Source organism: Pogona vitticeps, chromosome 3, assembly GCF_051106095.1.
Source record: "Pogona vitticeps strain Pit_001003342236 chromosome 3, PviZW2.1, whole genome shotgun sequence".
Taxonomy (NCBI): Eukaryota; Metazoa; Chordata; class Lepidosauria; order Squamata; family Agamidae; genus Pogona; species Pogona vitticeps.
In genome coordinates, this window is record NC_135785.1 from 41,215,422 (window position 1) to 41,230,123 (window position 14,702).

The following is a 14,702-nucleotide window of genomic DNA, read 5'->3' on the forward strand; positions in this document are numbered from 1 at the left end:
TTAAAAGTCTGCTTGAGTCCTACATGCTTAATATCTCCAAAGAAACAGTTATGATGGTATACTCCCTCTCCCACACCAGTAAGTCCCCAGTCATCTCTTGTCAGAAATATGCCATGCAAAGACGCTACCAGTGGTATTTTCTAGCCTCTGGGAAAGCAGAGAAAACCAATTACTTCCTTTCTGAAAAATCAGTGTGCCAAATTCTCGAATACATGGGATTGTTGTTCATAGGTAAAGAGAAATTTATGTCAATACAAATTTAGCCCACTCATCACAAATATGTAATCTGAGCAGCAATTGTTATAATTTAGGCTAAGCATGGACTAGTAAATCTGAGTCTCCTGCCTTTCCTTTCCCAATAGTTCATTTAAAGAAGTTACCACTACATGCAATAGGACCAAGGATTTTTGGGAAATGATCCATGAAATGATAGAGAAAATTTTAGGGGTTAAAATTGCTTTGACACCAGAAATCTTCTTATTGAATACATTACCAACTACACTCAGAAAAAAAAACCAAGATCTACTTGACCTTACAACTGATAATGGCAGTTAGAATTGTATATGCCAGTAAGTGGAAGACTACAAAGATACTGACAAAGAAGGAATTTATTGAGAAGATTTTGGAACTAGCAGAAATGGATATTTTGACAGATACACTAAATGACAGACTGGATAATAATAAATGGGAACCTCTTTATATCTGGATGAAATCTACATCAATTTAAGTAGAATAGATTAGATTAATACTATGTTAGAGAGTATAAGACAAGATTAAATGAATGGAACATATTGTAATAAATCACTCTGGTTGCAACGGATAGAAAAGTAGGGAAAATGCAATTTTTTTTAAAAAAGAAGTTACCACTTATCCCCAGTGAACCTCTTCTGCACCAGCACAGATGCTAAGGAACCTCCACTCATAAAAGCCAGCATTGAGGTACCACAGGCCTGCTACAGAAACCTGTTGCACTAAAGGGGACTCGGAGGAGTGATCAAGAAAATACAATGCACTTTGACTGAAGTTATAATCTTTGTGCTGCTTCTCATAACTGGGACAACATCCCTCAAGTACATTTGCTATTGCAGAAGAAGTAATGATAGGGAAGCTCACTTCTAGCAAAGCTTATTCATCCTTATATCGATCTAGAGCAACTCCTTATGTGTAGGGAACACATTTATTTTGTATTATTTTCTAGACTAGGTATGAAATTAGGATACAAATAATGAAAAAAAACCCTGATGTTTTAAAGGCCATACCCTGAGGTGTGATATTTCTATAGCCTGCTTTCTGAACGATGGCAGATTTATGAACATGTCATGTTACCTTGCTTACACAAGATTAGTTTAACACTGAGCCCCAGAGTCTCAGGAAGAGTTCTTCCTTATCATCAGATCAGTGGCAGCACATGCTCATCGTGGTTGCTGGGATGGAAGGTGGGTAGAGTCAGGAATGATGGACATAGTCAAGAGTAAAAGAGGGTATTCAAATTCCTACACGTATAGGCGGGCAAAAAAATTCACACATACAAATCAAAGAAAGGGACCAGGGTTGGGGGCTTATCCTCCATCTCTGGTAAGGAGGCAAGTAAGAGTGGACTGGCTGGAGGCAGGCTGAGTTTGAATGGGTAGTGCCCTTTTAACCTAATGGATCAGCCATCACCAAATAAATATTAACTTTCCTCCAGTGAGCTACACAGTCACCTTAAGGCCTTTTTTGGGAGACCTATGGGCTAGAAATAAAATAAGGAAAGTTGCAATCAGACAGTGAGAATGTTCATTTCTGGCAAAAGATTGCTTTACCAGAAACAATCTCCTTTAAAATGGCCCATACATCCATACAGGAATCATTCCAGTCCCGTCCCAAAAAGAGTAACCCTGCTGCTGGACCAAAAAGCTCCTATTAGGACACAAAACAGGATCAGACTAGTACATAGTCTCCTGTGCATCATGTGATCACCAGAAAACAGCTTCCACTGAACCATGCCACAAATGGTCTTAAATACTAGCCGTTTCTCTATCTGGTCATGCCCTTGGCATACAAATAAATTCTCCACCTTTACACTTTTTCCTCACAGCAACTCTCTGATGGAGGAAAGTGACCAGCCCAACATTTACCACTGGATTTCATGACTGAGTGGGCAGAGAAACCTCAACCGTGCTAATCTTACCCCAACGAGCTATTCAATGAACCACCCTTGCTCTTACTTGGCTTCTCTTGTTCCCAGCTTCCCAACCTGACTAGTAAAGAAGATCAAGAAGAAAATGTAGAAAGAATTTAACAGACATGTGTAACACTGTTAAATGAGGTGGTTTCAAAGCTGTGCACAGTGAATGGGTCCATAGCAAAAACTGATGGAATTTCTGACAGGAGTCTAATATTTGCCGGATTTCTAATTTAGGTCAGCACCAACTCTTTCTCAAGGTGCCGGGGGTGCATCCAGTCCAGGAACAGGAGGGGCTCCTCCCCAAACCAACGTGACCAGCAACCGGAGACTGCAGCAGACACAAGCTCAAGTGAATGAGGTGAGCATAAGATGAGGCATCTTGCCTTCCTTTTATGGATTTTATTATTGTGGCTTAAATAATCACTGAAGTGAATTATCAGTCTTTTAAATTTGCCATTAACCTGTGCTGAACAGCCACCAGTCCATGTGGCAAACTTCATGGTTCTTAGTGACACGAATCACTTAATTGCTGATCAATAGCAGCACCTCTATCTTTATGCTTGGTTTCCTACAAAATGCTGGCTGTGGTATTCGGAAAATGTGCTATTCATGCACAGAAGCATTTCCATTGGAATTTGCACCTGGATCTGGTGCAAAAACTAAAAACAACACGGCAGTGCATTTTCTATTTGGAAAAAAAATATTCTAAGGAGATTATTGGAAAATATTATGATGTGATGTCAAACTAAAAATATCCTGTAGATGGCATTAAACACCCTGATTCAAGAAACCCATCTACCTTCCCTCTTCTCACTCTTGTCTCTGTACACATATATAAATATTTCCAACAGAGAAACATGTTCATTTGCCCACAATTGCTCACACACCCACACAAACTCATGCACCACTGGTATGAGTAATCTTTGGTCCTTGGTAATGTCTTAATGTGATCAGACATGATTGGCTATGTGGCCTGTGTTGAACACCATCATATTATTTATACAATCCTTCATTTTTCTAGAATAGCATTTTAAAGTCTGTTTGAAACTACAGTGCCAAACATCAGAGGCAGCATGACAAGTGCTTGAGACAGAATAGCAACTAAGAACAAAAATGGGGGATATGGATATGGGAATGGGAGGGTGGGGTCTAGAAGTAATTTGTGTTCCTTGAATGTTCATTTTTATCAAATATTTGTATTTGTCTGCAAACATTCCATGCAATCCTTTATTTATATTTATTGTAAATTCAGTTCATAAAAGAAAGAAGATCAGGAAACACATCTCAGGTTTTCACAAAATACTATCTCCACCTCCTAGAATTCTGATCTACCACCATTTGTTACCTTTTGGTGCAGAGATATGAGTTTGTCTCATTCAGTGGCAGAGCACTCAGATGTAACCAAGTAGTGGAACACTTCATGTTGTGTACACAAGGTCCCAGGTTCAAATTTCCAGCATCTCTGAGTAGGGCTATGGGAGAAACTCCAGCCTGAAACCTTGGAGTACTGCTGGCATTCAGTACTGACAATTCCAAAACAAGAGGAACCTGTTATCTGATTTTGTATAAGAAAGCTTCCTGTGTCTAATATGTATTAGCATTAGATTGATCTTTTTTTATTATCACAGAATAGGTCTATAACTACAGAAATAAGAACACCAAACACTTTGCTAGAGTTACTTGTTTTTCATATGGGGAAATTATGTTGTTGTATTTTTTTATGTGCTATCAAGTTACCTCCAACTTATGGCAACCCCTATGAATGAAAGCTCTCCAAATTGTTCTTCCCTCAGCTGCCATGCTCAGCTCTTGTAAACTCAAGCCTGTGTCTTCCTCTAGGGAGTCACTCTGTCTCATATTTAGTTTTGTTCTTTTGATGCTGAATTCCACCTTTCCCAGCATTATTGTCTTTTCCAGAGAATCCTGTCCTCTCATGATGTGCCCAAAGTAGGACATCCTCAGTTTCATCATTTTTGCCTCCAGAGATAGTTCAGACTTGATTCGATCTAGGACCCACTTGTTCATCTTTCTGTCAGTCCAGAGTATCGGCAAAGCTCTTCTCTGGCACCACAATTATAATTATTGGTACTGTCTAATGTTTGGCTTTCAGCTGGGCTGTGAGGAAGGAAAGACGGCTTGCTGAATCAAATCCGACAGCTTCAGATTCAACCACAGTATACTTCAGTAAGAACATTCCCCAAGCCAGCATAGCTAGCAGAGGAATTCTGGGAATTATATATAGTTCAAAAGCTCTGAACCTACAGTCCAGTTGCTGTTGTATTCCGAGAGTTGCAGTTCAAAAAAGTAACCTTCCAGGGTCCACCCCCTTCCTCCCCTCGGACACCATTGATCTCTCCAGTCACATCAGCAGACATTTATGCATCCACACAAACTTTGGCCACACTTTGAGCTGCATGTGGAGATTGTACATATAAGCAAATGTCAGGAGGAAGTGAGAGTGCAGTTGTGGTTCCCTGCCCTGCCTCCCCACAACATACATTCATTATTTACATGGAAGGGAAAAATGCCTGAACAAGGAAGCTATACATGTGGAGTTTCTGGTACCAAAACTTAACTTCAGTGTAAGTTCAGTATATATCAATAAGAACTGTACAGTACACTCACATACTCTCTCTCTCTCTCTCTTTCACACACACGCGCGCGCGCGCGCGCGCGCACACACACACACACACACACACACACACACACACACACACACACACACACACACACCGTGCCTTTTATTCTGTGAGTAAGCTAAATTTTATTCTATATTTAGATTATCCTTTCTGTATTCTTTATTTCTCCATCCCTCTTCCCCAGTGCTGATGAGTAAGTAGTTTTGCATTTTCCAACAGGTTCACTAATTACTTTGTGTGCCCTTTTCAGGTAGTGGACATAATGCGAGTCAATGTGGATAAAGTACTCGAAAGAGATCAGAAACTTTCAGAGCTTGATAACCGAGCAGATGCTTTGCAAGCTGGTGCCTCACAGTTTGAAACCAGTGCGGCTAAACTGAAGAGGAAATACTGGTGGAAAAACTGTAAGGTATACTAACTGAAAACGCCTATAGTTGTAAACGGTGTACTAAAATTTGGTCTTATTCCAAGGGAATGGTGCAAATATACTCAGTTCTAATGAAAATGTGAAGATACATGCTGAAGATGGGCTTGATGAATCGCATTCTACCATAAACCAAAAATGGAGGCAGGGTAGTTTTAAATAGCTTAACCTTAGAAAACAACAGGTTAATCTCTGAAGTTTCACAATGTAGGAGAGATTCCCAGCATATCATGTTAAATTCTGCTTCCCTATGTCTCCACTTGAAAATACAAATGTCAGGCAGGAATTCAAATCCAGTAAGTTGTACTAGGTCTCGGTCTGATCACATTATAGTATCATCTACTATATAATGACAAAGATGATGCCATTGCCATCCTCATCCTCACTGTAGAACTGTGGAGCTGGAAGGGACCCCATATAAATCTTAGTTGCATGAATGGAAGTTCTTTCATGCAATGAAGCTTTCCTGAGCTCTCTTTCCAACGCAGGTTCCTGTTGGAGGACACTCAGAGGATGCCTCAGGGACACAGGAAAAGTGGGAAGGGACAGTGCAAAAGCCCTTTGCGGCACACAAAGTTCTTTTTGTCCAAATATGCACCTAGATAGATAGATAAAACTTTATTACGGTGAAAAGACCAACCACAAATAAAACATCTAAAATATAGACAGTGGTGCTTGCAAGACAAACGCCTCGCCGGACAAAAAACCTGCAAGACAAAGCATTTTGCGATCATGTTGGTGACTTGCAAAGCAGCTTCTTCTATGGCCGTGCTTCACAGACTATTTTTTTTTTGCAAGACCGATGCCTTGCAAGATGAAAATAATTCATTCGTCTTGCGAAGTTTCCCATAGGAATGCATTGCAATGCATTCCTATGGGAAACTGCTTTTCACAAGATGAAAATTTCACAAGACGGCGCTACTCGCAGAACAAATTACTTTCATCTTGCGAGGCACCACTGTAAATATAAAGAAATATAAAAAAATTGGGATTGAATGCAAAGTAATAGTTGGTTCAGAGGTAAACAACAGTGTCAATACATCTCCCCTGAAGCAATTCCAAAATGTCTAGCAAACCACCTATAGTTCATTGTAATATCTAGAGCTATGCAACTGATTGAAGCCCCATTCTGAATTCTACATTGAATCTGCCTGATTCAGACTGAATTATAAGTCTGGGTCAAAGCAGATTGCCTCAGCAGTTCTGGAGCTAAACTGAATGATCCAAAGTGATTCAGACCAATCTGGAGATATGGAAATCAAAATATGAGAATTTAAGGCAGTACGTGACCATACAGGGAAAGCTCTGAAGTGAAATATTTATTTACCTAGCGTGTTGTTAATCTGTGGAACTCCTTTCCACAGGATGTGATTATGGCATCTGGTCTAGATGCCTTTAAAAGGGGATTGGACAGATTCCGGGAGAAAAAGTCAATCACAGGTTACAAGCCATGATGGGGATGTATAATCTTCAGGCTTAAAGGAATGTACCTCAAAATGCCAGATGCTGGGGAGTGGTATCAGGACACAGGTATCTAGTTGTCTTGTGTGCTTCCAAAGGCATCTGATGGGGCCAGGAAGCTGGACTAGATGGGCCCTTGACCTGATCCAGCAGGGCTCTTCTTATGTTCTTATGCTCTTATGACATGATGGAGAAGGGAGCTGGGTTTGTAATCTGAGGTCAGAATCTCATCAGCCCTCTTGCAGAAAGAGATTGTATGAGATCAGAGGCATTACACATTCAGTTATCTCATGTAGTTCTTCATCATTCTTTTCCCAGATGTTGCTGTCAGTAGCCAAAAGACCTATAAGAAAATTTGGTCGTTTCATTAAGTACAGCCTGAGCTTAATTTCAAGGTCTTTGCATCTTCATTTTCTAATATTTTGTCTTGCTCTATTTCAATAGTCTAATCAAATTTCTGGTTTCTTTTTCATTTTAATTTGTTTCTTTGACTAATAATCTGTTTGTTGTAAGTGAATCTAGGTGCGACTACACTGTTGAATTAAATTGGGAGCTGGTTTGGGTTTTTAAGTAACAGAATCATTTTCCCTCACCAGCCATTAGTTTACTATGATTTACCTGCCAACCTATCAGTTCGAAAACATGTAAAAATGCAAGTAGATAAATAGGTACCATCTCGGTGGGAAGGTAACAGTATTCTGTGTCTAGTCGTGCTGGCCACGTGACCACGGAAACTGTCTTCAGACAAACACTGGCTCTACAGCTTGGAGACGAGGATGAGCACCGTGCCCTAGAGTTGGACACGAGTGGACTAAATGTCAGGGGGAACCTTTACCTTTACCTACTTGCCGAATGTGATTCATTTACTCACTACTCCTCTCTTTTTCTTCAGTGCTTCTTTTAGATATCTGAAAGCAAATGCATTTATTAGTGAAGATGTCCTGCATCACTTTAAAAAAAAAAGACAAATGGAAAACTTCCTCCCAGAAGTAGGAGGAAACAGGAGAGGGAAACAAAGGGGATTTTGTTTCCTTTTCTCTTAAAGGTCCAATTGAAAATCTGCCCACTTTCGTTTCCATTTTCTTTTATTTTTTGAAAGTGATATAGCACATCTGTGCTTCTCTAATACACTTACTGAAACTGTCTACAGTTTCACACGGTTTCAATGATACATGGGTAAATATGTCTTCTGGGAATATTTAGCTGAAATCTTAGAAAGTATTTAGAAAGCAATGAAGCCACAGGACTGTATTTGGGCTAGAGGATTATAGGAATGGTAGATTGGAAAAGGAACTTTTCCATATTTTGATATTATGAATCTCAGTGGGGTTCCAGAAAAATTAAGTTACATTTTCCTCTTCCACACAATTACATTATCTAGGCATTACGTAAGGGGAAAGTTCAGAAAAATGAAATGAAAAGAGGAAGAGGAAGATAAATTATTAGAATAAATTATTAGAAACTTCTGTTTATTATTGTTGTTTTTATTGACATTAAGCTTATAGGGCTTTTGTTCCTTGTGAATCTCAAATTTCTAGAAGGAGGTTTCAATCACTCATAAGAAAATAATAATTTGCTTTGCAAAGAACTAGTTGTGCATGTATTTGTTTAGAAGTATTTTCATGAGCTGAACAGCTTATTCAGATATATATCCTATTAAGCTCTAAGTCTCACACTTAGTAAATATACATTGCAGATTTACACCCATGGATTAATTAGGAAGCATTGACTATCAAAAGTATTTTCTTGGATTACAGCTCACAGAATCCATCAGTCAACATGGTCATTGACTATGCTGTCTGAAAATTCTGAATGGTGTAATCCAAAATATAACTTTTTCAAGGCTCTGCTATTAATCTCATTCCTTACTACAATAAAATCCAAATGGTGAAACAAAAGTTTGGGCATCAAGAGGAAGGATTTATACTGAGGAGAAATTAAAGCAAAATATGAAAGCAATCACATTGCATTGGTGCTTGCTTTGATATAGTTTTGAAATATCAGTTATGGCAAATATAGTTAAGTTGAGATTTTCTAGATATAATGACACACAGTTTCTTTCTCTGAAGGAAATGATACATTTTGTTTCCCCCTGGTTTCTGCAATTTGCCTTCATTTTCCCATGCAGCTTTCTATAGATCAGATAACTTTGTCAGTTGTGGGAGTTTCCAGAGGTATTTTTATGGATCGGGGACTGGGGGCATCAGTGAAAAGTGATAGCAAAATGGCAACAGCCATCCTATATGAATACCACCAGAAGCTCCTGAGTGTGGCAATATACCAGCAATATACAGTATATGTCTGCTTTTTATAGTTGCCCCCTCCCCATTTTATTCAAAAAAAAACAACCCAGTAATGTAGGTTTGGCAGAGACATGTTTATTGGCCCAAGGACACCAAATGAACTTGATGACTTAGCAGGGTTTTGAACCTGGGCTTCTCAGGTTTACCCCTCTGACTATTACACTATACCGGCTCTCTCAGATCAGTGGTCACTATTTAAATAATGCCAAGGCCAAAACAGAGTGGTAGAAAAAAATAATGGAAAAATTAATTTGCTGAATTCAAATAATGTCATAGAGTTAATATTAACTTAATGTATTATCTGAAAATATTATCTGATTTGTTCAATATGTAAATTAGTATCCAGACTGGGAGAACTGTAATATGGGAATCTTACTAATCAGGTGAAGCATGCCGCCTTAGAAAAGAATGCTCCTGTATTCAAGAAGAGCTTAAATATTAACATTAGAAGAATGCCTGCATCCCCTTGAATAATGACATAGGCAAGGGTAAACATTCTGTTTTTCTTTCCTCAAATCTCTTTCTAGATGATGATCATCCTGGGTGTAGTATGTGCAGTCATTCTTATCATAATTATAAGTGAGTAACATGATTTTACATTTTGATTGAAGTGAATCATTGTGTGCTGAAGATCTCTGGAAATTGATTGAGCAAAATGTGTATGACGAATTGTATTAGAAATTCTCATTCTACCTGTTTCTATAATAACGATAAAGTAAGAGTTCATACGTAGCCTGACAAACAACTTGGTTTTTCAAATAGTTGTTCTATAATGGCTTCATTTTTTCAGTAGCTCAATTGAAAACCTTTCTATGATTAAATGGAACACTTTCATAATATAAAGAACTTAGTCTTTATATCAAAGGTCTTTTCTGAACTCAGTGATAGCAGGCCTGGTGATTAAATTAGCTCACTGTTACAAAATCTGGTCGAAGCCCTTCTGATGTCTTGGTAAACATGGATTATGAAGCTTAATACATTGAAAGCTCAAGATAGGCTGAAAATTCATCATAAAAAGAGGTATTTCTAAGCCAGGAAGCTATTTATTTAAAAATTGCAGCTTACATATAATGTGTTTGATAGCAGCAGAAGGGTTTGGCATAATTAGAATATGGCATTGAAGGTGAAATGAATTCAGACAGCACTCATGATACTAACAGCACCATCTTAGACATGTTTTATTTAGCAGTTAGTACCTCTGTGGTAGCGCTGCGGGCTAAACCACAGAAGCCTGTGCTGCAGGGTCAAAAGACCAAGCAGTCATAAGATCAAATCCACATGACGGAGTGAGCTCCCGTCGCTTGTCCCAGCTCCCGCCAACCTAGCGATTCGAAAGCATGTAAATGCGAGTAGATCAATAGGAACCACTTTGGTGGGAAGGTAACAGCATTCTGTGTCTAAGTCGAACAGGCCATGTGACCACGGAAGATTGTCTTCGGACAAACGCTGGCTCTATGGCTTGGAAACGGGGATGAGCACCGCCCCCTAGAGTCGAACACGACTGGACAAAAAAAAATTGTCAAGGGGAACCTTGACCTTTACCTCTGTTTTCAATTAGGCTTGCTCCCCAGAAAACCAGGCACAAGACTATAGCTTGAAGGAGACAGGCTAATAACAGTGTTGTTTGGCTTAAAATGCTAATACCACGACATTGCAACACAGAAGTACTAACTTTATAGCTTACATTTTTAGGAGAATACCATGTTAGTCTGTTGCAACAAAAACAACAAAAACCCCAAGGAGGTTTGTGACACTTGAACCACTTATACATTAATTTAAAATAAAATCTAACAGTTTTTAAGGTACCACAAAATTTTTCATTGTTTATATTTCTTTAAAAAGTCAGTTTGTGATCTATATGGTTTTCCTATGTGGAAGCTGCATTAGAGTCACCTTGTACCAAAATGAAATGGGTCTGAGGTACAGAGTGTTGCCAAAGAGCACAATATGAACCTGAGCCAGAGTCTGGTATGAATCGGCTTACTTATACATGAACAGCTGCACCCATTTTGCTGTTTTGCTGCAGTTTGAATATAGGTGGTTGCCTGTGATCATAGAAGTCACTCCATCTAAGTGGACAGCCACATCTCTTACATTTTGAATGTTGAGTGAGAGTCAGTGAAGAAGCTAAACAAAATTTACTTATGTGCCTGAGAGTCAAGGAAAAAAATCTATAGTCATTAAAAAAAAAAAATAAACTTTGCTGTCCTGCACAGACAATAGTGATCTCAGTAACATCTCAAAAGCATGATTCTGCCTAGGGCAGATAATAAGGTGCCACCATCTAGTTATAGAAGCCAATGAGGCTAACAGCTGAATCTCTCTTCACCCCCCATTTTAAAGAGGCCAATTCACCTGGCAGTTGAGTAATTCCTGACAGTGCTCTTCACCACATCGAAGTGCGAGAGGCTTCAAACACATCACTCCAAGAGAGAGAAGTGACTGCAGAGAGGAAGAGCAAGGGGGAGTGTTACTGCTGCCATTCTCCACACACCTTTCAGCATCTTATTTACTTGATTAATTTATGCACCTCCTAGTGCTCAAAGTGAGACACCATAAAAATAAAAGTTAAATTAAATAAATTGCAACAAGATAATTAAAACAGTATGCCTCATCACATACTAATGCACCCAATGAATAAAGTAGACCTTTGGTCTAGATGGGCGGGATAGAAATCCAAAAAAAACATACATGCAAAAATAAAACTCACATCCCCTGCATGACACAGCCACTATCCCTCCACCTAATGGTAGGGTGGGCTGTGCCTGGGCCATCTACAGAGTAGCACTGGAAGTTGCCTTACCATATACAGAGTCAGATCATTGGTTCCTCTAATCCAGTATTGTTAACTCTCACTGACAGTGGCTCTCCAGGGCATAATGCAGGAATCTTTTACAGACTTATCTGGATCGCTTGTATTACCTGTAGTCTCCAATCCAAGTACTAACCAGGCCTGACCTCTCTTAGACTGTGGCTAAACTGGGTGGGGTCGGGTGGGGGTGTTGCAGGTTTCAGGCAAGCTGATTCCCTTTTTCCCAGTTGATCACACAACACAAAAGGAAATGTGAATCATCCCCCCATATCCACAATTTTTCCCTTTGCACCTGGGACATCTACTTTATTTTTAAACTACCCATCATTTTAATCAGTTCAGAGATGCGATCACTTGAACTGATACAGAAAACCCACTTGTCTCTTGGCTCCAAATCAACAAAACAATTCACTTGATTCTAGCTTCCCCAAGCTCTGAGTCACTTGCCAGAGTCACTTGCAGCAGGAGCAACCACATTGATGGCTGTGGGCAAGTGTGAAGGACCTACTTCCGGCAGCAGCTTTTGCCAGGACCTCCCTCTATGCAACAGCTTCTCTCATTTCAGGGTCTGAGAAAGTGGAGGCAACAAGACCAGAAGCCTGGGCTTCGCAATAGCCAAGCCAATCAAAGTCTGGCACTTCTCAAGTCCCTGGAAGGAGTTTTGCACACATTTGCTGTCTCATCAAAGTTGGAAATTAGAGGAGGAAATGACAGGAGAAAAGCCTTTACAGCTTGTTAAGGCAGTTCCTTTGAATCACCCCACCCACAGGCACTTCAATAGAACTACAACATATTTTTGCCAATCACCACTTGTAGCCATTTAGAATAAACTCAAATTCCCCAGTGTAACTTCACAGCAAATGAATGAGAGTGAATTTGCATTTTCTTCACAGTCTAATTACACTCAGTTTTAAAAATCAGATAAGACCAGGTATGTTCAGGCTCCTGGGTTCAGCGTAACTGAAAAGAGAGCAAAGCTGTCCTAGTTTTCATAGCTAATTATCAAACAATATGGGGGAAAGGAGTTGAAGTGAGAGAGAGAGGGAGAGTGTGTGTGCACAAAAGGGAAATAATTCTGAACAAGATATTTTTAAAGAAAGCTCTGAGAAATTTGCGTTAGACTCAATTTCCCTAGAAGGAATGAACTGAAGAATAATTGATGTGGGCGAAATAAAGATTCTCATGTTCTGTACAAAGGGCAATAGAAAATGTATTTCTAAAACATATGTGTTTGCCTTTCTAGCAGAAATATGGAATACTAACTGTGTTTCCATTCTTCTTTCTTCCAGTTTATTTCTCCACCTGAAAAAAAAATCATGGCCCATAACTTGGCATGTCTGTTCGCACTGGCCTGTTTTCTGATACACCCTCCAATGAAACCTGCTTTCTAATTCCTTGTGTCTTGGGGCTTTTAGCCTGCAACAATATGTAAGAATTCAATGTAGTGTGTTTTTGTTTTTTGAGTATTATATGGTTCCTATAAGAAACTGTGCCAGCTGAATACTGCCAACTAGTTCCACACATTGGTCTCTTACTGTGCTAAAATGTGCCCATGCTGACCTTTAGAAATTGCCATTCTTAAAAACCATTATATTTTCTTTCTGACTTAAATAAGAACAGTCACAGAGCTTGTACATAAAGGCACCTTGTCAAATCAACTCAAAGTGAAATAGGATGACATGCTGGGACCATCATTTTCAAAATTAGGGGGCTGTTAGACCACAGGGTCAATCAGGATTGGTGAAAGCTGATCTTCATTAATGTTGAGTATCTCTACAGATGGGAAATTTCAGACCCCAGCCCACAATGGCTACCAGCCATGCTGTCTAGAGTATTCTGGAAGTTTTATTCCAAAAAAAGAGTAATGTTTCCTATGGTATTATGGCATCCATTATGTATGCTTCAGATTCCACTCAGCACTTTATAAGCAAGTCTACTTTGATTGTTTCTTAATCTAAAACGATTTTGTGAGCCATCATTACTTATGTACCTTGCAAAAGGATGTGATTTTCTACTAGCTGTATTTCTTTTCTTTCTTTTACTTGCTCCAATTCTAATAGCAGATACTGCCTGAGAAGTATTTATTATTAATATTTACACATGTAGGAGACATTAAATATATATATAGACATTAAATATATAATTGTAACCCCCTTTGTTTCTTGTGGGGTTGATGTGCAACATGTTACCAGTTAATGAAATATCATAATACATATTCTACTAATTTCTCATATGTATTCCCCTCCTTTTCCTCCAATAACCCAGAATGTTGTGATCTAATTTTATCCTCACAACAATCCTGTAAAGTTGAAAGAGAACCACTGACCTAAAATTGTTTAGCTTTGTGACAACTGAGCAAGGCCTGAACTGGGTTTTGATCATCCACATCCAGGCCAGATCTAAAGTGCACATGTGGCATCCTTGGGCAGCTTCTAGGGCCACAGTGCCCAGACAAGGCTCACCATTAGTGCCTACTCTACTCCCCCTTTAAAAAAACAACACATAGGACTGCAATCAGTGCATGTTGGCTTGGCTTGGAAACTACTCACTGCATTGTCCATAATGGCCTGGAATGGCTGACCACTGCTTGGAAATTTTAATTTTTTAGAGTACAGCTCCTAGATTATGATGCTGGAATAGGTAGGTTTTCCAGGTTCCGGGGATGACAAATATAAGTTGTCCAAGCAAAGAAAACTTCACTGAAAATCACCTTTCCTCAGAACTGGAGCCAGTCCTATTTAACACTGTGTAATCCCTGGATAGGATAACAGTGCTACTTCAGATGTTAGCTTCCAGTGTCCATCAGCTTCAGCCAACGTGTTCTGGTCTAGCAACATCTCGAGAATCACACATCCCCAATGTAAACAGGGAAAAGCTGTGGTTTTATATCCTGCTT

At 39.3% G+C, this 14,702-nt stretch overlaps 1 protein-coding gene across 1 annotated transcript in view; it reads left to right on the forward strand.

The window, feature by feature from the left end:
• Positions 1-14,669, forward strand: part of LOC110078709 (vesicle-associated membrane protein 2) — a 44,440-nt gene extending 29,771 nt beyond the window's left edge. Inside the window, exons 2-5 of the mRNA XM_078389229.1 lie at positions 2,402-2,525; positions 5,057-5,215; positions 9,522-9,573; positions 13,096-14,669. Coding sequence (XP_078245355.1) covers positions 2,402-2,525; positions 5,057-5,215; positions 9,522-9,573; positions 13,096-13,112 — 352 coding nt within the window. The 3' untranslated portion in view covers positions 13,113-14,669. The remainder of the gene's footprint in view (positions 1-2,401; positions 2,526-5,056; positions 5,216-9,521; positions 9,574-13,095) is intronic.
• Positions 14,670-14,702: the final 33 nt, after the last annotated feature.